Genomic DNA, 18,637 nt, shown 5'->3' with positions numbered 1-18,637 from the left:
GTTTCCTGGAGAGTTAGAATGCTTCGCGGATAGTGCTATTACGCACACCATACCTTGACATAGGCAATTATTCCTTGAGATGATGCCTACTCAATCTTCTATGACTACGATGGCAGAGCCATCTAAATTGATTCATGGTCAAGGACCAGCTCAATTTCTATTGTCAAATGGCACATTGCTTAATGTCATTGAAGCTCTTTATGCTCCTGGGGCCGGAGAACCTCTTTGAGCTTTAGAGATATTAGAGCCAACGGCTTTCATGTAGAAACACATAGTGAGAATGGACATGAGTTCTTTTGCATTACTTCTAATGACTGCGGACAAAAACGAGTATTAGAGAAGCTTATGTGTCGCTCCAGAGGGTTATATGTAACACTATTTGAGTAACTGAGTCTAATAACATCATAAGAGATGACTTTTGGGACACCGACACATATAGACTTTGGCATGACTAATTGGGACATCTAGGTCGTGACATGATGATCCATTTATTAAAGACTTCACACGGATATCCAATTTTTCGAGCGAAATGAAGCACGAATCAAAGATTGATGCTGGACTAAATGTGGTCGCCGCCACTGCCTCTGGTGCCGCTGCCTTCCACCTCCAGCCTAGGGCTGGCTTAGTCCATATCCATGATACCATGGATGGCGTCCATCATGATGATGGCCCCCCCATGTGATGCTACAGTCACCAACTTTGCTTCTAATAGCGTTTCAGACGCTCAGGCACACCAAAATCCTCATTGGTTGCTTCTAAGGTCTTTCGCTCATTTTACAAAGCTTGTTCCTTAGGGAAATTAGGACTGAGACTGTCCTACGCAAAGGATACGAAAATACTCATTCTGTTCTTACATAGAATCTGAGGGGATTCTGTTGACCAATTCAACCAACTTGCGGACGTTTAAATATTTCATGATGTTGGTTGACATGCAAACATGCTGGTCACGTGTTGTGTCATTTTCCACTTGTAATGTTGTTTACGCTACACTCCTAGTGTAGATCATATGGTGACAAGCTCACTCCCCGGATCATCCTATTCAGTCAAATGGACTTGAGAATGCTAGAGAGTTTAGAGCGAAAACTTTCAATGATTATTGCATCTCACTAGGACTGATGTTGGACATAATATTCCAATGTACACACCCAAATGGTCTCGCATAAATAATTACGATGGTAGCCTGGACATTGGTAATGCTCACCAATCTCCCTATATCCGCTTGGAGTGATGCAATATCACATACAGCTATGGTAATTTGTCTACAATCCACTACCACTCAATCTATCTCTGTGTTACAGCTAGTGACTGGGTACAAGTATCTTGTACTTACGCATATTTGAGTGTGATATTTATGTGTCTATTGCACCGCCACAACGTACTCATATGGGTCCCCACAGACGAATGGGCAAATACATTGGATATGAGACTCCAACAATAGTTTGCATTTTAATACCTTTGTTAGGCTATTTTTTTACCATTAGATTTGTGGATTGTCACTTTGATGATACAGTTTTCCCATCATTAGGGGGAGATAAGAAAATGGATGTTCAACTGGAATGATAGGAATTGTCGTGATCTGTCCCCACTATGTCTCATCTTGATCCCCGATAAAGTGACGAGATCACACATATCTGCTGCAAACGTGCCTGCAAGGATGGACGTCCCTAAGAGGGGACATAGCGAAACCTGGAGAAGTTGGCCCCGGTGCCGCCACCATAATGGCGTCACAGGCCATGGGTTCCGCTAGGGAGCATAGGAGACCCATAGATTCGATGGATTCTCGCCCTAGAAAAAGAGCGAGTTTGGCACAACCTGATCCATTGATCATTGGTACTCAAAATCCGTCTCATGAGAATATTTTGGATTGTGGTTATGTCCAAGAGACATCTTTGAGAGACTCCTTAATGTTAGAACCAATTCCTGAGAATATAGAGATCTCTACAAACTGCATTAGAGTACATGAGGACGTGGGATTATTGAGACCAATGACATCGAACCTTCCTCCGTTGAAAGAATGACAGCGTAGAGAAAATTAGCCTAAATGAAAAGATGTGATCTATGTTCAATTAGATTCATTAACGAAGAGGAAGGATTTCGGGCTTGAGATGTTGACACCTCCTAACATAAAACATGTTGTCTAATAGGTCTTCGTTAGAAAGCATGATAAGAAAAAGATATGGTAATTTCGCCTTATGGAGCAAGACTTCTTACAAAAAGCCCTGGAATCGACTACAAGGAGACATATTCTCTCATAATGGATGTCATTGCACTTCACTACCCTATTAATTTGGTAGTTTTCGAATAACTGAACATGCAGCTTACGAATATGGTCATTACGTATCTTTATGGGGATCTAGATACGAAAATATAGATGAAGCTCCCTGATGGACTTCATTTACCCAAATCAAGTGGCTCTAGACCACGGAACGCAAATCAATGAGGATGCAATGCTCACTAAGTGACTACTGATTGGGAAGGGATGTGATGAACTATGCTTGTGCGTCTCCATGACAAGTTCCGGATTTGCAATTGTCTAAGTTTATGTTGATGAACATAATTGAAACTCCTGAAGAGTTAAGGGAAACCGTTGAACACCTGAAATCCGAGTTTGAGATGAAGGATCTTGGGAGAACATAGTTTTGTCTAGGGTTAGGAACTTGAATACCATGTCAATGAATGCTTAGGCGTTTTGATAAAGTCAAGCCTGTAAGTACTCCCATGGTCGTTCATAGTCTTGACCTTAAGAGGAATCCGTTTCGTCCAAAGATGATGACGAAGAAGTGTTAATAGCAGAAGTGCTTACTTGAGTACAGTAGGCGCATTATTGTACTTAGCACAATGCAAGACCGGACACCTCACTTGTTGTGAACTTGTTGGCTAAATGTAGCCCTACGCTAATGCAACGCCATTAGATTGTTGTAAAGACAATCTTTCAATACTTAAAGGGTATGATAGATATGAGCTTATTCTATCCCTATAGAGAGAAAAGAATGGACGATAAGATGGAATCGGACTCCATAGGCCCAAAGGTCGTCGTCACCGCCACCGCCGCCACCAAGGGTGGCTAGCGTCCTCCCTCCCTCCGTCAAAATGATGGTGATGTTTTGATGAGTTTTGCTGATGCAGGGTATCTCTCTGACCCGCACAAATGTCATTCCAAAATTGATTATGTCTTTATCATAGGAAGTATCGCGATATCTGGGAGGTCTACAAAGCAGACCCTTGTCGCTACTTGTTCAAATCATGCAGAGATTATTGCTCTTCATGAAGCAGTTCGTGAATGCATATGGTTGAGGTCCATAGTTTCAGATATATGAAGAACGTATGGTTTGAAGTCTACCACAAATGAACCTACATGCATTTATGAGGATAATGCAGCTTGCATTGAACAAATGAAGTAAGGTTTCATCAAGGGCGACAACACCAAACATATATCGTCTAAGTTCTTTTAAAATCAGCAACAATAAACACTTCTAAAAATTTAAGTAAATTAAATCCAATATGAGGATAATATAGCAGCCTTATTTACTAAGTCGTTACCTAAGTCCACTTTCTAAAAACATGTGAAGAGCATCGGATTGTAGAAATTATCCTAACTCCCATGATTGTAGCAATCAGGGAGAAGGGAGAGATCTTGACATCAGGGGGAGGCATGATGTCTACATGTTTGATCTCGAAGAGTGAACGGTTTGTTGTACTCTTTTTCTCCTCCTCATGGTTGTTTTTTTCCCACAGGATTTTTATTACTCGAGCAAGGTTTTTAACGATGTAACATTTGATGCGCCATGGTATCACGATGACATCATGTTTGGACGGCACAAGAGGGACTGTTGAAGGATATCAGGATTATGTGTGCTTTACCAAACTAGGATTACTTTCTATTATTGTAATAGGAGAAGATTGTTCTAGATTCCTAGTTCTAATTAGAATAGGATTCCTTGTGCTCAAGATTATATACTTGTATCTATCCTCAATATAGCGGCTCCTATTATCAAAGACACAACTATTCTCCCAATTCTCTCTACAATTCTCCTTTCCTTAAACAGACGTGAAATAATTCTCAATTGGTTATTCGATCAACTTCCAAAGGCATTAGTGAAAAATGACCATGCTAGTAGTAGTACTATTTTCGGAAAGCAATGCCGTAGTCAGGATTGAGAGTTAGATGTCATTGGTCGACTGACAACTAGTTAGGCCTCGTCTAGTCGTCTTAAGAAATTATGGTCTAGTAGGTCAGCAGATGATAATCATATGTTATACGATATGCTAGCGACAATCGTCCACACATAAATGTATGTGAATCTCAAATTAGAACTGACGAATAGCCAGGCCTCATCTAGTCGTCTTATCAATATGCTGCTTCGTCCACATGAGAATTAAGCAGTGCAGATCCCAAAAAAATCCCAACTAAATGTATTCAAAACTAGTTGCAAATGAGAAATTAGAACACAGAAAATCAAAACTGGTAAGATAAGATAATGTGCTAGCTATCTCTTATTCTAATTTGACTCTGAAATAATCTGTCATGTGAGTCTTTTTATTGCGGATTTGGCGGGCGGCTATTGGCGGAAGAGACCCTGGAACCCCATTCAAGTAGCTCTTTGCTTGTGTCATCCCTGTGAACAATGACTTCTATGAAGCACAAGCAGTCTTTCTTGTCCCCTGTTGCTGTTGCAATGGCTTCTGTAAGGTCCTCTTCAGTGCGTACCTGAGACGAAAACAAATGCTCGTGATTTCTTCAATTCACTGCTAAAGCAAGCAAGCCTATTCATTGAACTTATGACCATTTAGAGTGCTCAACCCCCTCATTTAGTGCTCCAACACTAAAAAATTGGGAGTGCAAACTTTGGCTAGCTTTCAAAATTAACTTCATCCCGAAATTTTATATACATACACTAACCTTGGTTGTCCAGCAATTTCCTTCACCATTGTGGATTGCATCCACTAAACCAGTGTAGTTCCAGTTCTTGATCACATTGTAAGGCCCGTCATGGATTTCGACTTCTATTGTGTATCCACCATTGTTTATGAGGAATATGATGCTCTTTTGATTACATCTGATCATTGTTGACACATCTTGTGCAGTCACCTGTCACCCAAATGTCATTAGTTAAGCCTTTCAGACCATTCAATAACATCATGAGTGTGACACTATGAAATGTAGGGTTGAACAAAGAAATTAAAAGTTGAAGCTTTTCTAATGAACTAACCTGAAAGCTACCATCACCAATGCAAGCAATGACACGCTTCTTCGGTACTGCCTGTGCGTATCCAAGAGTTCCACCAACAGACCACCCAATCGAACCATATTGCATCTGGAATTCGTACCTGCAACACCAACTTTATTTCTCTTATCATTGTTGTAAACAACAATCAGACCTTGAAATCTTAAGTCATTAGGTTAGGAGTCAACAATGTATATTAAGTCAACACCCTCCTTAAGTCACGAAAATGTATGTGCTAGAACAATCATAAGCATCAAAGGCCACAAATTATTATAACTATGGACTCGTAGTTAGTTGCTCACCCACATCCTTCTGGCAACTTCAGTTTCTGGCAGTTAAACCAAGAATCACCAGTCTCAGCAATCACAGCTGTATCAGCTGAAAGCATTTTCTGAATATGTTGGAACAGAACATTCACTCTCAAAGGCTCATTAGGCTCAGATTTGACAGGCTGGCCTTCCGGGACAAAGATTCTGTGGTAATTCTCATAAGCAGTAGTGTTGCGTGTGATCTTCTTTGCAAGTGCCTGGAGAAAGTCCTTCATTAGAACACACCCGAAAGAAGGGCCATTGGCTATAACCACGCGATCAGGCTGCACAATGATGGCCTTCTCCTTCTTAAGAAGGAGTGAGTACCCAACAGAGCTGTAGTCATTGAAAATTGGGCCAACAAATATGTACGCATCAGCTGACTCCACAATCTCACCACAATAGGCAGTGCCCACTGCCCCCCAATATGTCCCGATGAAGTGAGGATGGGTTTCCACCACATGGCCTTTGGCTGATGGCATCACAGCCAGGGCATAGCCACTGGCATCAGCCAATTCGATAAACGCTTCATGGGCTTTTGCAACTCGGAGTTTTGGTCCTCCAACCATGACCGGCTTCACCGCCTTGTTTAGGAAAGCTGCTGCTGCATCCACAGCTGCCTCTAGCCCCCTCTGGTTACTCATTCTGCATTAAGACATCATGAATACCCGAAGTTGAAACAAAAACTTACTTAAAAAAGGAAGTTCTTTCGTGTTAATAATCTCGTTGACTTGGGAAAAAATTGATGTTATCCAGAGTGTCGATCTAAGTGTTTTTGGTAACAAATTGACAGTCGAGTAACATAAAAATGTTGAATATATAAAGAAATCATACCATACAAACAAACAAGTTACCTAGGTGACAATGAAAATGGAATAGGCTCTCTGCCAAAAGTTGGATGTGAAATCCCAGGCAAGTTACAACTAATGCTAATATAGACAGGCTTGCTTTGCTTGAGAGCAGTAGAAATGGCTGTATCAATCTGCTCATGTGCATCTTCCAAGTTGTTCACCACAGCCTATACCACATCAAAACCCACATTGATCAATCACCATTATTACTTTATTAGCAAATCTAAAAATTTGACACAAATCATGAGTTGCTTCTAACATAACATTTTAGTTAAACATGAGTCTTGAACGCATTTATAACCATAAGATTGAGAATTAACTGAATATTGAAACTCAAATTAAAATGGGCTTAAAAAAACACGATCATACATATTATGTATTATGTATGCACTAAAGGTGTAAACTTTTAGACTTACTTGATAGCATGTGACAGACTGGAAGCACCTGAGTTCTTGGCTAAAATCCGCCAAGCCGATAGTGTGGTGAAGAATTCTGTTGGTGCCATAATCATTTGTGTTAGGTCCTCCAACAACACAAATCACAGGTAGATTCTCACTATATGCCCCAGCAATGGCATTAAGCACACTAAGCCCACCCACAGTAAACGTGACCACACAAGCCCCTACCCCGCGAGACCGGGCGTACCCATCCGCGGCGTAGCCGGCATTGAGCTCATTACAGCAACCAATGTTGGTGAGCCCCGGCTCGGCAATGAGGTGGTCAAGAAGGGTTAGGTTAAAGTCACCAGGGACAGAAAACACGTCAGTGACACCCACCTCCACGAGGCGGTGTGCCAGGTGGCGGCCGAGGGTGGAGTCAGAGGAGGAGATAGTGGAGGGAGGGTGGTCGTGGAGTGCAGCGGCGCCGTTTTGGGGAGGGCAGCCCACGTTGTTGTTGGTGGGCCTGGTAAACTCTAGGGAGCCAAGGCCAGTCGCCATTGGAGGATCGAGGAATGACAGAAACAAATGAGGATTTGGGGTTGTGTGCGATTGCTTGAGGATCAAACAAAACGTACAAGAGAAAAGGTTGGATCTTTGAGGTGAGTTTGAGAGTTGAGAGCGTATTTATAGAGGGTTTGTGGCTACGTAAAATGAGGTTATGGGTTTCTTGGGGAAGAAGAAGACTGATTCGCTCTGTCCTCTGTGTGGATTGGAATTAGGGAAAATTATAGAAGGTTTGTCCATTTTTAACAAGGGCATCTGGTAAATTTTGACAGCAAAAAATGAATCGTATAGAATTTAATGCCAGCTCCATGCATACACTAATTGACAGTAACTATAACAGATACCTTGATAACCAAGTTTTTTTTTTTTTTTTTTAAATTTCTTTGCTTGAAAGGCCTTGATGCTCAAGTTATTTGGATTCAAATTTGCTCGATCACCAAATTTATTTTGTGGTGATATCACCACCCTATTAAAACTTGCCACGTCATATAGACTTAATTTAATACTTAAAATATAGTTTTTTAATAAAACATTATGATTAACTATAATTATGTTTCATAACACATAACAGCTTTATATTGGATGGTGGTATCACCACCAAAATATTGGTGGTGAGCAAATTTGAATCCAAGTTATTTCCTAAACGTCTATTCTAGAATCAGTTTCCCTGATACATTTTTATGTCCACTGCGAGAAATTTGGCAAAAGAAAAAAAAAATGTTCGTATTAATTTGTAGGTTTAGGGCTTTGTGGGATCCCATGGATAGCAAGGTAATTAATACCTTGCTTCGTAGCCAAGCTGTTTCCTTAATAACATGCATGAAAAGACGAACCTAAGTTTGGACTTTCTTGCCACTAAAAATGAAATCTATTAGAAGCCGTGCAAAAGAGTTGAGAGTTCAACATTTTGAATTGTTTGCTAATTTACCAATGGTAGAAAATAAAAAAGGTAAAATCTTTAAATGCTACCTGAATTATCACGAAATGCACCTTTTAGTACCTATAAATTTTTAGAGAGTCTAGTGGTACCTGCACTATTCCTCCGTTAGTCTCTATAGTACTTCCGTTCATTATTTCGTTAAAAATGCCTACGTGGCGGCCATATGAGACTCATGTGAGTAAAATAATAAGGGTAAAATAGTCTTTTCATTCATATCTAGAATTATAGTATATAATATATTAAAGGTCTATAATTAAAAAGTAATTTGACACATAAAAAAATAAAAATAATACCCAATCTGTTCTTCTCTATTCTTCGGTTACTTGGGGTAGTTAATTTAAGTATTTTGTTTGTGTTTAGTTATTTTTTATAAAATTTAAAATATATTCATTTGGTCAACTAATGAGATAATTTTTTCTCAAACAATTAATAGGATTAACCAATGGAAGTAGTAAGTAAATGTAGATATTCACTAATTAAATTCAATTCTAGTTCTTTTTTTTTGGCTAAATACTATTTAGTACCCTATGGTTTATGTCCAACATCAATTCAGTCCTTCGACTTTCAATTTCATCAAAAACACCTCTGCATTATCAAATCTCATCTAATAGATCCTTCTGTCATTCCTCTGTTAACTCGCTGACATGGCATGCCACATCAACTCATGTGGGCCCCATCTTTAAAGAAAAATTCCCAAATTGTTCATGCCTCCATCAGAACTGGTCTTCGTCCCCATAAGTAAGAGCTGATCTTCATCCCCAAAAAGTAAGAAATCTAATTTCGTGTTCCCCGGCGCCCCACAATCAACTCCTACATGGGTTCATAAATATCAATCCCTACTAGTACCATAATTTCCTTGTTAGATCCATTAGCCCAGCTCGAAGAAGTTTCAACTTCGTGAGAAAGAAAAAGGTACTTTATGAATTAATTGTAAAGAATAACCCAGCAAAAGTGATTTACAAAAAACTAAAGGGAGGGGAGTGGCAAAGCAAAACATTTCCACTGAAACTAGAGATATGGACATAATCAGTACCAGCAGGAAGTGAAAACATGAACGAGAGAAAGAAGTAAACAAGTTCCATGGCCTCTCTCCTTCTCATATAATCAAACCATACCATGCTACAAACCATGCCTTTCTTTTTACTCTTACCCATGTATAATGATTGCTGAAGAATCAAACTTTCCGACTAATTAAGGTAAACTAACAGAGTTGCAAAACCTTGCAAATACCAAATCCCTAAATTGCACCAGGGCATTCCGATCACCGACCTCCGCAGCTTTCCGGTACAAATAAAACGCCTTATCCTTGTCAGCTCTCTCTATCTGGCATCGACCATCGCCTTCGTGGACACACTCCACAGCTTCAAGGACATTGATTTCTTCTCCCTTTCCAGATCTACTATAAAAACCCTTCTTTGAGAATTAGTTCTCCAAATCAAATCTGTTTTATCTGAAATTTTCTCGCTTTCTCTCACTTTGAAGATATAGTCTGGGAAGAGGATGTGGTGGAGGAAGATAACGCCACTGTTCTCCTCAGCCATCGACACAGCCAGAATCCCCCCGTTCTCTCTGCCCACCTCGCGCAACGCCGCCTACTCCTCCGGCGAGGCCTTCGCTTCGGTCTCAAGCTGCATCAGTAGCTCCGACGACTCTACCAGCATAAACAACACTCTCTCCAGAAACCGAACCATAATCATGGCCCGGATCACAAAAAGTGAGTTCCCGCTCTCATCTATGGAGCTGAAATCAAGGGTCGATCTTGGGTTAGGTCGGGTCGGGTTTGAGAGAAAGGTTGGGGCTTTCGGGGGAGGCGGCGGGTTGGGGTTGCTGCGGCGAAGGGATGAGGGGTTGTTGTGGGGAGGGAGGGCGGGCGAGCTCGATGGGCTTTCTGGGGTTGGAGCCGATGATGTTTAAGTTCAACAGAGACGAGCTGAGTTCTTCTGGAGATGGGAGGGAGGCAGGGGTAATTTGGAAATTTTTCCTTAAAGATGGGACCCACAGGAATTGATGTGGCATGTCATGTCAGCGAGTTAACAGCTGCAGTTAACGGAGGAATGACGGAATGATCTATTAGATGAGATTTGATAATGTAGAGGTGTTTTTGATGAAATTGAAAGTCGAGGGACTGAATCGATGTTGGATTCAAACCACAGGGTACTAAACAGTATTTAGCCCTTCTTTTTTTTAACCAAGTTTAATTTAGTTTTATAAAAAATTTGTAAAAAAAATATAAAAATAGGGTTTTTACGATTTTATCCCTACTTTAACGGAATAATTGACGGAAGTACTGAAAGGCCTAACAGAGAGATACTACAGGTACCACTAGACTCCCTGAAAATTTGTAGGTACTAAAAAGTGCATGTCGTGATAGTTCGGGTACCATTTGAGGATTTTACCCAAATAAAAACTGTGTGCGTTGTATGGTTCACACATAAGAATATAGGTGCCTGAAAATGTGCCATATTGGGGCTCATTGTTTGGAAAAGGCTAAAGCTCCTTCATTTTTTTTTTTTGTTTTTTGGAATGAATATTCATATATTTATACAAATTAATTGAGCAGTCACCACCGTCACAAAATTACATAGATAACAACTTAAACTCATTTAAAACAACAACTTGTCATGCCCAGTGAGCATAAAATGGAGAGAAAATTCATAACAAATAATTACCATAACGTTCTAATCTACTGAGAGTGGGAGTGTGCTTTCAGAATAGGCAAAAAATCACAAATAGTCACTGAGTTATGACTCATTCGACACTTAACTCACTGTATTTTCAACTATATCACTTAACTCACTCACTTTTACATCCGTCTTTCACTTAACTCACTGTTGTTAATTTTACTGTTAGAAGCCATTAAAATTGAGGGTATTTTTGTCAAAACGCTTAAAAATACATTTTTAACTTGAAAAAATTCTAAATCTATTAGATTTTTTTTCAATTTCTGAAATTTCTAATAAAAATGATTTTATTTTAATTTAAATATAATTTGAAAAAAATTTGTCTTTTTTTTAGTTAATTTTTTTTAAAGTTAGAAATGCATTTTTTGAGTGTTTAGACAAATATACCCTCAATTTTAATGGCTTTTAACGGTAGAATTAACGATAGTGAGTTAAGTGAAAGACGGATGTAAAACTGAGTGAGTTAAGTGATATTGTTGAAAATACAGTGAGTTAAGTGCTGGGGACTTCATTGAGTATAAAATAAGTGCAAATTTGGTGTATGATGTCTCCTACTCCCAAGATTAGGAGGTCAAGTTTTAGTAAAGGAAAAAAAAAGTAAGAGTATCGTACCCAAGGGATTGAGTAATTCTACCATAACTAGATCACCATGAAAATAAACCTAGAAAACACATAGAAGTCTACCCTTTTTACAAGTTCACAACCTTAGCCCTTTGGAAGCTAAAGATCATGAGGATGGTATTAACAATTGTGGTAGTGAGCGGTTTGGTTGATTTTAATTTGGATAAAGAAAATTAAGTTACATAAAATAAAATAAACAAATAAAAGTGTAGAGACTAAATCAATGAGAAGAATAGAGACTTAGGCATCACACCTAACCTTACTCATGCACAAAATGTAACCAATACTTGATTTAATAGCATGCTTTGACAAATTTCCCCTTAGTGCTTTGGTGAAGCTACGTACCAAGAAACCAACTAATCATGCAACTTAACAAACTTTGGTAAAGTTAAGTTAAATTACACAACCTTAGTCCCATTTATATTTCATTAAAACACAAGTGGACTATAAACCGCAAGCCCCCTTAGAGCAATTAAACTCACGGTTTATGCATTAAGTTTATAGTAAGAAATTCAAGCAACTTAACAATTCCCGTAGGAATCATTAAGCCACTACCTAAAGGCTACTCATGCTCACGGATTCAAGAAGTGGTCAAGTTCAAGTTTCCGATTCATTAGTTTTCTAAACATGCTTTCTAAGTGACTAAGCTAGCAAACACATTTAGTAAGCATTAAAGTTTAGAAGCCCATAGATTCAAAACATGCATAAACATCAAAACACATGAAAATTTACATTATTTGCACATAAGTTTGGCTAGAGCTAGCCCTAGCCTCAAATCCAACTACTCACAACACATGTTATTACAAATACAAGCCATGAACATCATATTAAAGAGAGAAGGAAGATAAAAGAGAAGAACTACCCAACCTCCCACCTAGCTCTCAAATGTGTCAAATGATAAGAGAATTGTTTCAAAGTATGGGATTTTCGGTTTTACAACCCAAAACACCATACACATCCACAAAACTCAAGAACAAAGAAGAACAAAGGCTTGGATGTGTGAAAGCAAGTGTTGTGATTGATTTAGAGTGTGTAGTAACTTCGTTTTTGGTGAAACCCAAGTGCCTACACACCTATTTCTCACACAAACTCAAAGAACTATGTACAAGGTATGAAAAACTAACCTAAAACTAGAGAAAAGAGAGATTTTGATGCTCCAAAATGAGGGAACCAAGGGGATGCACGGTTTTGGGAGAGAGGAAAGGCTATTTAAAGGCCAAGGCAATCCAAATCAAGGGTGGAGATCAAAAGGAATGAAGGGCTAGATGTGATTGACAAATGTGTAAGCACAAAATGTGGATCTAGTTTTTGACTCCACATAGAAATGACCTAGAAAGCTCATAGATATTTTGGTGGAGGAGAAAAATTAAGGGTATAAGGGTCATTGTGTAGGGAATCAAGGTAATAAATGGGAGACAAATGTGTAAGGTATAAGAATGAGACCACTTGTCCTCTTTCAAATTTTGAATTTCAAAATAATCTAGACCTAAAGTCTTCCCACCTAAAAAGTCTCTAACCCTAGTAAGCTCTTCCTTGTCCTCCACAATGTTCTCGGCAGGCAAACTAGGCCAGAATCTGTCGTTGACCACCATTGACCCATTTTTTGTCCATTTGCGCACTTTCTTCTCCTTTCTTCCTTCAATTGAATCTCCACCGAGAGTTCGGAATTGGCCTTTGACTTATTCATACCAAATGTTCCACCATGAGTCTAGATCATCTTGGTAAAATTTCAGAGCTTAGTTCACCGTTTTTTGGCCTGAAATACTGCCGGAATCCGTACAGGTCTGGTTTTACAGTTTTCGTCTTTTATTCAGAAAATTGGACCAATCTTTTGAATACCTTCCACTCCGAACTAGCTCTTATACTATTCATAAAAAATGATCCTTAGGATGTCTAGAATGGATATGGAAAGTTTTAACTCATTTGGAGTTCATTTGGTTAGTCTGCCGCTCCTCCTTCCTTACCTAGCTCGGTTTGTCCTAGCCGGAGTAGGAAAATGTCCTAAGATTGACTTTTTAGTGCATTTCCAAGATTCTCCATCATTTCCTAGCATGATAAGGAAAACATAATAAATATATATAAATAAAAACAAAGGTTAAGCAAAAGTGCAAGATTAGGGGAATAATTACTGGGTAATTATGAACCTAACATTAAGTGTCAAATAAGTCATAACTCAGTGACCATTTGTGATATATTCCCTTCAGAATACGTAAACTTTCCTTGTTAGTTCAACTATGTGGTCCTATTCATTTGTTCTGAGATGCAGGCATTGAAAACTTTACATTCTTTTTACAAAGTAGTACGTATAACATTAAACATAGTAAACCATACCTACTTCTAGCAAAGAAGTAGGAGGCACATTCAACACAACATCAGGCTCTCTACAATTCTTGCACAGAAAATCATACACAATATCTATAGCAACTTTCTTGATAAAGGACGCTGATTTCTTCGCCTTTGCATGTGAATGCCCAAGAATATAAGTCACTCCAGATTCTTTGGCTTCTAATATCTGCAGTGACTCATCTTGAAGATTACGTGAAACTTGTATCGTGTTTTCTTCATTCTTCAACTCCATGGAAGTCTGATCCGGATCATCCGGGGCATAAAAGGCTTCAGCATCAGGACAGTCTTCTGTTTCTACAAACTGCACTATACCAGACACCAACTTATTCTCGAAATTACAGTTTTCCTGTTGAAGATCCTTGTAACCATACCTCACAATGCACCGGAACATGCCACACTCCTTCGGGCCAACCCTACTAATGATCAACCTTTCCTTTCCACTAACATGGGGAACTTGAACGGATTTGACACAAACAAAAATCAGCACCTTATGGAATGCAGGTAGATTAGTGACAAAGTGTCCGAAAACAGCTGGTACCCCAGTCACCAAATTAGTGTACACAAGTCCAATTCCAGAGACACGAACCATGCCCAGACTAGGCCCTAAGCACACTATTCGGTCAATTGAGACCTTGTTCTCAACATCAAATTGGTGTTTCATCATTGTCCCGTAGTTCCAAGTGTACATTATAGCCATAAAGACAAGAGACAGCAGAACCGGGATCCATCCACCTTCGGGGATGTTCGTGACAGATGCTGAAATATAAATCAATTCAATTGATCCAAAGAACAGTAAAAATGCTAATGCACTAACTACCCTTTCTTTCCAGACAATGATCATCACCAGAGCCATCAAGCAAGTCGTCACAAACATTACAGTGGTCACTGCCAACCCTAAACAAATCGAACAATACGATTAAAGTATGTATATGACAATACTAAGAATACCCCAGAGATAGAGATAAGATCTATACCATATGCATGACCCATCATATTAGTATCCCTCAATCCAATTGTCACAGCTAAACAAAGGCACATTAACATCCAATTGACTTCTGGAATGTATATTTGCCCGTATATTTTACTCGAAGTATGAACTATCTTGACGCGTGGAAAGCAATTCAGCGCAGAACACTGGCTTATAATGGAGAAGGTAGCTGAAATTACTGCCTGGCTTCCTACCACAGATGCAAAACTAGCGAGTATGAACACCGGCCAAAACACAGCTTCTGCAGTGTGACATTTTGGTAAGGTCATCATTGTGACAATGGAAAAGAATAGAAATGAACATTTGGGTACTAGGATAACTTCGTGCCTGGTATGGATTTGTAGAAACTTCTTTGGATGTCTTCATGGTGCTTGGAAAGAAATGCAGCCTCACCCATGAAGGAAAGAACAAGAGAGGGATATACTAAACATGTGAAGGCTATCTGGGATATCATTCCATGAACTTTAACATTAATATTAAAACAATTATTATATTCTAATTAATTTGAGGCATTAACATCTAGTTTGTAAGGTTACCTTTATCGAGAGTGAAGAGAAATGGCCCAAATTAGCAAACATTGCCTCTACACCTGAGACAATTTTACCAAGGAAACTATTTTCCAGTAGCTTTCTTTATCAGCAAGCAAAACCATAATTACTTCATCAGAAGTGTAAAAGAGTTACCTGTTATTGAAAGAACAACACCAGCTAACGATAGCCATCCTTCGATGCCTGTCGTTTGAAGGAACTTCAACATGTAAACTGGAGAGAGTGCTTGAAATACGCATTGATTCCACTGAACTATGTTGTATATTCCAATGCCACTAATGCACAGAAGCCATGCAGTAATGATTGGAGCAAACATGAAAGCCACTCTGTGTGTTCCGTGATGCTGAAGGGAGAAAAGCCCCACCAGCAAGACACATGAGATGATAACAACATAATCTGAAAAGCAAAAATTAATAAAATGCTTGTCAAAGGATGGAAAATGCAAATATGTTAAGTAAGTCCAAAAGGACACATATTGGTCTATACACTAATGAAAGAAGTAAGACTTACTGTCATGGAGTTCTGTGAACTTAAGCTTTACCCCTGACACTGATGAAAGAACTGAAGGGAGAAAACAACAGAATCTCTATTAGACTGTTATATATATGATCCAAATTTTTAACTCCTAAAAAATGGTAAACAAATAGTCTCCTTCTGAATTTGGAAATTCAATCGGCAAAGTTTGGCACCTGATATTGAAGGAGTGAGTACACCATCACCAATTGCCATACAGGTCCCAAACAGAACAAAAATCAGTAGCGCTTTTTGAAATCTTGGGTGCTTGTAGAAGAATGATTTCAGAGCTGCACTATGCCATGTATCTTTGTTTCCCTCTGTCACATATTCAGACAGATCCTCATCTGTGATTTCTTGATGTAGAATGCTTAATCTTGCATGACGACAGAGGAGGGAGTATAAGGCAAAGGTACCACCTGGAACATATGCACAAAACCAACATTTGGAATATGTCTTTCTAGGATGTCCAAATCTATAGTTACTGATCTCGAAAGACATGACACTCAAACAAGTCTATTAAAAATAAAGAAGATGCATGAAGAAATAGAAGATATATCAAAACATCACAAGCAGAGTGTACAGCAGAAATTTCACTTTTCGGTGTTGAGATTTGAAAATGTCGCAAATTTTCAAACTTGAAACAACAATTACATGGTGATTGGAAAATTGAGATACCAGCATATATAGTGTTTGAGTCTTACGATTTGTGAGTGGATAGAGAAGTGATAAAAGTGCAGAGCTTTTGGCAATGACCGGCAGGGTTACACTTTGTATTGCAAAAGCACATGGTAGATGCTTCCTCTCGAAGCACTTTGTAGGACTTAAAGGAAGAACTTTGGTTTTTGATCAAGAAATTCTATGTACTCCTAGCAAAAGTTCTTTTGAAAAGAGTGCTTCCCAGTTCCCACAGAAGCATTGCCAAATACTACCCAAGATGAATCAGGCTACTAAAATGAAAACATATATGTACGTATGTACCTTCACCATTGTCATCAGCCAACATCACAATGAAAACATACTTGAAGAGAGCAATGAGAGTAAATGTCCATAAAATAAATGAAAGCACCCCGAAAATCTCTTCATCGTCCTCATGAAGACTCAACTTTCCGGAGAAGGTGGTCTTGTAAACATATAGAGGGGATATGCTGAGGTCTCCATAAACGACTCCCAGACTTTGATAAGCCAATGTGAGCACAGTTGCACAAGATACCCTCTGCAAGTTCTGATTCAAGGCACCAAATTTTAAACATATTTTTGACAGGTTAATTGGTATACAAAGATCTAACTATGTAAGTAGGTTCATCAATATTCTACTGCTTCAAAAAGTTCATAACCAGTTCAACAGCTACAAAAGAAGGCTAATTAATCATACTGGGGTTTTCGTTAAAAGGTACCAAAAAAACACAAATAAAAAAGAAAATCCAAAACAGCTACAAAAGAAGGCTAATTAATCATACCGGGGTTTTTGTAAAAAGGTACCAAAACACAAATAAAAAAGAAAATCCAAAATAGGAGGCTTAAGTGACTGTTCACTTAAACCCTGTTGTCTATTAAACCCTCCAGATCTGCCAGATCACTATGGTAACCACATAAGAATGACATTTATATAAGACTTGCCTAAAGAAAGTTACATGGACTGTATTAAATGCTTCGTCCAGAGGCAAAAAAAGAAGAATACCCTTGGAGAAATTCCTTGTTCCACTAGTTCTTCAGAAGGGTTCATGGTAGAGAGAGAGAGAGAGCAGACAGCAGAGAATGTGGGAAGTGAGAAGCAAGACAAGTGACTGAAGGAGAAGAAGGATGAGAAAGAGTTTATATAGTGAGAGAGAGAATGTAGGATGTGAAAAGCAGTTAAGTAGGAGAGACGAGTGTTATGCTGTGTGTCCAAACGCCAAAGAAGTTGCTAAAAGGCTTTCAGTGGTCTATTACTTCTCTTCAACCTCTTGTCTTTTCTTTCCTCAAATATCATAAGAGTACTATTACAGTCACCAATTTAGAAATATAAGACACATCGCCCTCCCAATAAGTCATTCTTTATTTTTTTATGCAAAGTCTAGAAATAACAAAATATTAATTTTGGAGTACAGAATAACTCTACGGGTGTACAATTAGTCATCCTAGATGTGCTTGTTTCAACATCTACTCCTCCCATACTACATACATCACATGTGTTTAAGTCGATGCAAAACCACTTGATTTGACTGACAAATGATCATCACTATCTCATGATGTGAAGAATTTAAGATTAGGTGGGAAAGTCTTTCCTACTTGATATCTGCTGGACCATGACAACGGTGTGAATTATTGTTAAGAATGAGAAGCCAAATCATCCATCAGCTACAGAAAACGTTAGGCACCGATCATACTCCTTAAGAATGTCAATTTGGTAATTTGGTGTAAGTATCAAAATAGCCGAGTGTTGCTGTGAATTCTTTATAGCAGCATATTCTGAATTTAACTAATGATGCTGACCTATCAGTTTAAGTACACCAGCCTAAATTTGACTGAACACGAAAGCTGGATTCTTGCAAATTGGGCAAGCATCTTCTGAAATTGGACAATATGAGTACTAAACCTCTGCAATGTTACATGGTTTGGTTACAACATAGTTGGTATATGATGCAAAGGGTCATGCAGTTGGAATCATTCTTATTCATCTTGTCCCAAAT

The 18,637-nt window shown here is 38.8% G+C and overlaps 2 protein-coding genes across 4 annotated transcripts; both read right to left on the bottom strand.

The window, feature by feature from the left end:
- Positions 1 to 4,412: 4,412 nt before the first annotated feature.
- Positions 4,413 to 7,431, bottom strand: LOC112167547 (pyruvate decarboxylase 2). Of its 2 annotated transcripts, none has more exons than XM_040506926.1 (6): positions 6,801 to 7,431; positions 6,388 to 6,551; positions 5,528 to 6,178; positions 5,211 to 5,340; positions 4,901 to 5,089; positions 4,413 to 4,708 (listed from the first exon to the last, which is right to left on the bottom strand). In XM_040506926.1, exons 1-6 carry the CDS (start codon positions 7,320 to 7,322, stop codon positions 4,538 to 4,540), a joined length of 1,827 nt encoding a protein of 608 aa, XP_040362860.1. In that variant the 5' UTR covers positions 7,323 to 7,431; the 3' UTR covers positions 4,413 to 4,537. The 2 variants fall into 2 exon arrangements, with proteins under 2 accessions (XP_040362860.1, XP_024160341.1); XM_024304573.2 differs by having other exon boundaries at positions 5,211 to 5,328; positions 6,801 to 7,430.
- Positions 7,432 to 13,839: 6,408 nt separating this feature from the next.
- LOC112202066 (potassium transporter 1) lies at positions 13,840 to 17,931 on the bottom strand. 2 transcript variants are annotated; one of them, XM_024342968.2, is made up of 9 exons: positions 17,647 to 17,931; positions 16,947 to 17,190; positions 16,142 to 16,384; positions 15,963 to 16,013; positions 15,588 to 15,848; positions 15,441 to 15,493; positions 15,232 to 15,346; positions 14,891 to 15,145; positions 13,840 to 14,810 (listed from the first exon to the last, which is right to left on the bottom strand). In XM_024342968.2, exons 1-9 carry the CDS (start codon positions 17,689 to 17,691, stop codon positions 13,882 to 13,884), a joined length of 2,196 nt encoding a protein of 731 aa, XP_024198736.1. In that variant the 5' UTR covers positions 17,692 to 17,931; the 3' UTR covers positions 13,840 to 13,881. The 2 variants fall into 2 exon arrangements, with proteins under 2 accessions (XP_024198736.1, XP_024198737.1); XM_024342969.2 differs by lacking the exons at positions 16,947 to 17,190; positions 17,647 to 17,931 and adding an exon at positions 16,670 to 16,795.
- Positions 17,932 to 18,637: the final 706 nt, after the last annotated feature.

Source organism: Rosa chinensis, chromosome 5 (genome assembly GCF_002994745.2).
Source record: "Rosa chinensis cultivar Old Blush chromosome 5, RchiOBHm-V2, whole genome shotgun sequence".
NCBI lineage: Eukaryota > Viridiplantae > Streptophyta > Magnoliopsida > Rosales > Rosaceae > Rosa > Rosa chinensis.
This window is presented reverse-complemented; position numbering and strand designations above follow the sequence as displayed.

What these genes read in the sequence shown, in the direction of transcription:
- LOC112202066 (XM_024342968.2), bottom strand. Translation starts at nt 17,691, where the DNA reads ATGAACCCTTCTGAAGAACTAGTGGAACAAGGAATTTCTCCAAGG. An exon ending in ACTCACTCCTTCAATATCAG is followed by an intron (nt 16,014 to 16,141) that starts GTGCCAAACTTT and finishes TTCTCCCTTCAG; the next exon opens with TTCTTTCATCAGTGTCAGGG. An exon ending in TTTCTACAAATCCATACCAG is followed by an intron (nt 15,146 to 15,231) that starts GCACGAAGTTAT and finishes GTCACACTGCAG; the next exon opens with AAGCTGTGTTTTGGCCGGTG.
- LOC112167547 (XM_040506926.1), bottom strand. Translation starts at nt 7,322, where the DNA reads ATGGCGACTGGCCTTGGCTCCCTAGAGTTTACCAGGCCCACCAACAAC. An exon ending in AGTCTGTCACATGCTATCAA is followed by an intron (nt 6,552 to 6,800) that starts GTAAGTCTAAAA and finishes GATGTGGTATAG; the next exon opens with GCTGTGGTGAACAACTTGGA. An exon ending in GAAATTGCTGGACAACCAAG is followed by an intron (nt 4,709 to 4,900) that starts GTTAGTGTATGT and finishes TTTTCGTCTCAG; the next exon opens with GTACGCACTGAAGAGGACCT.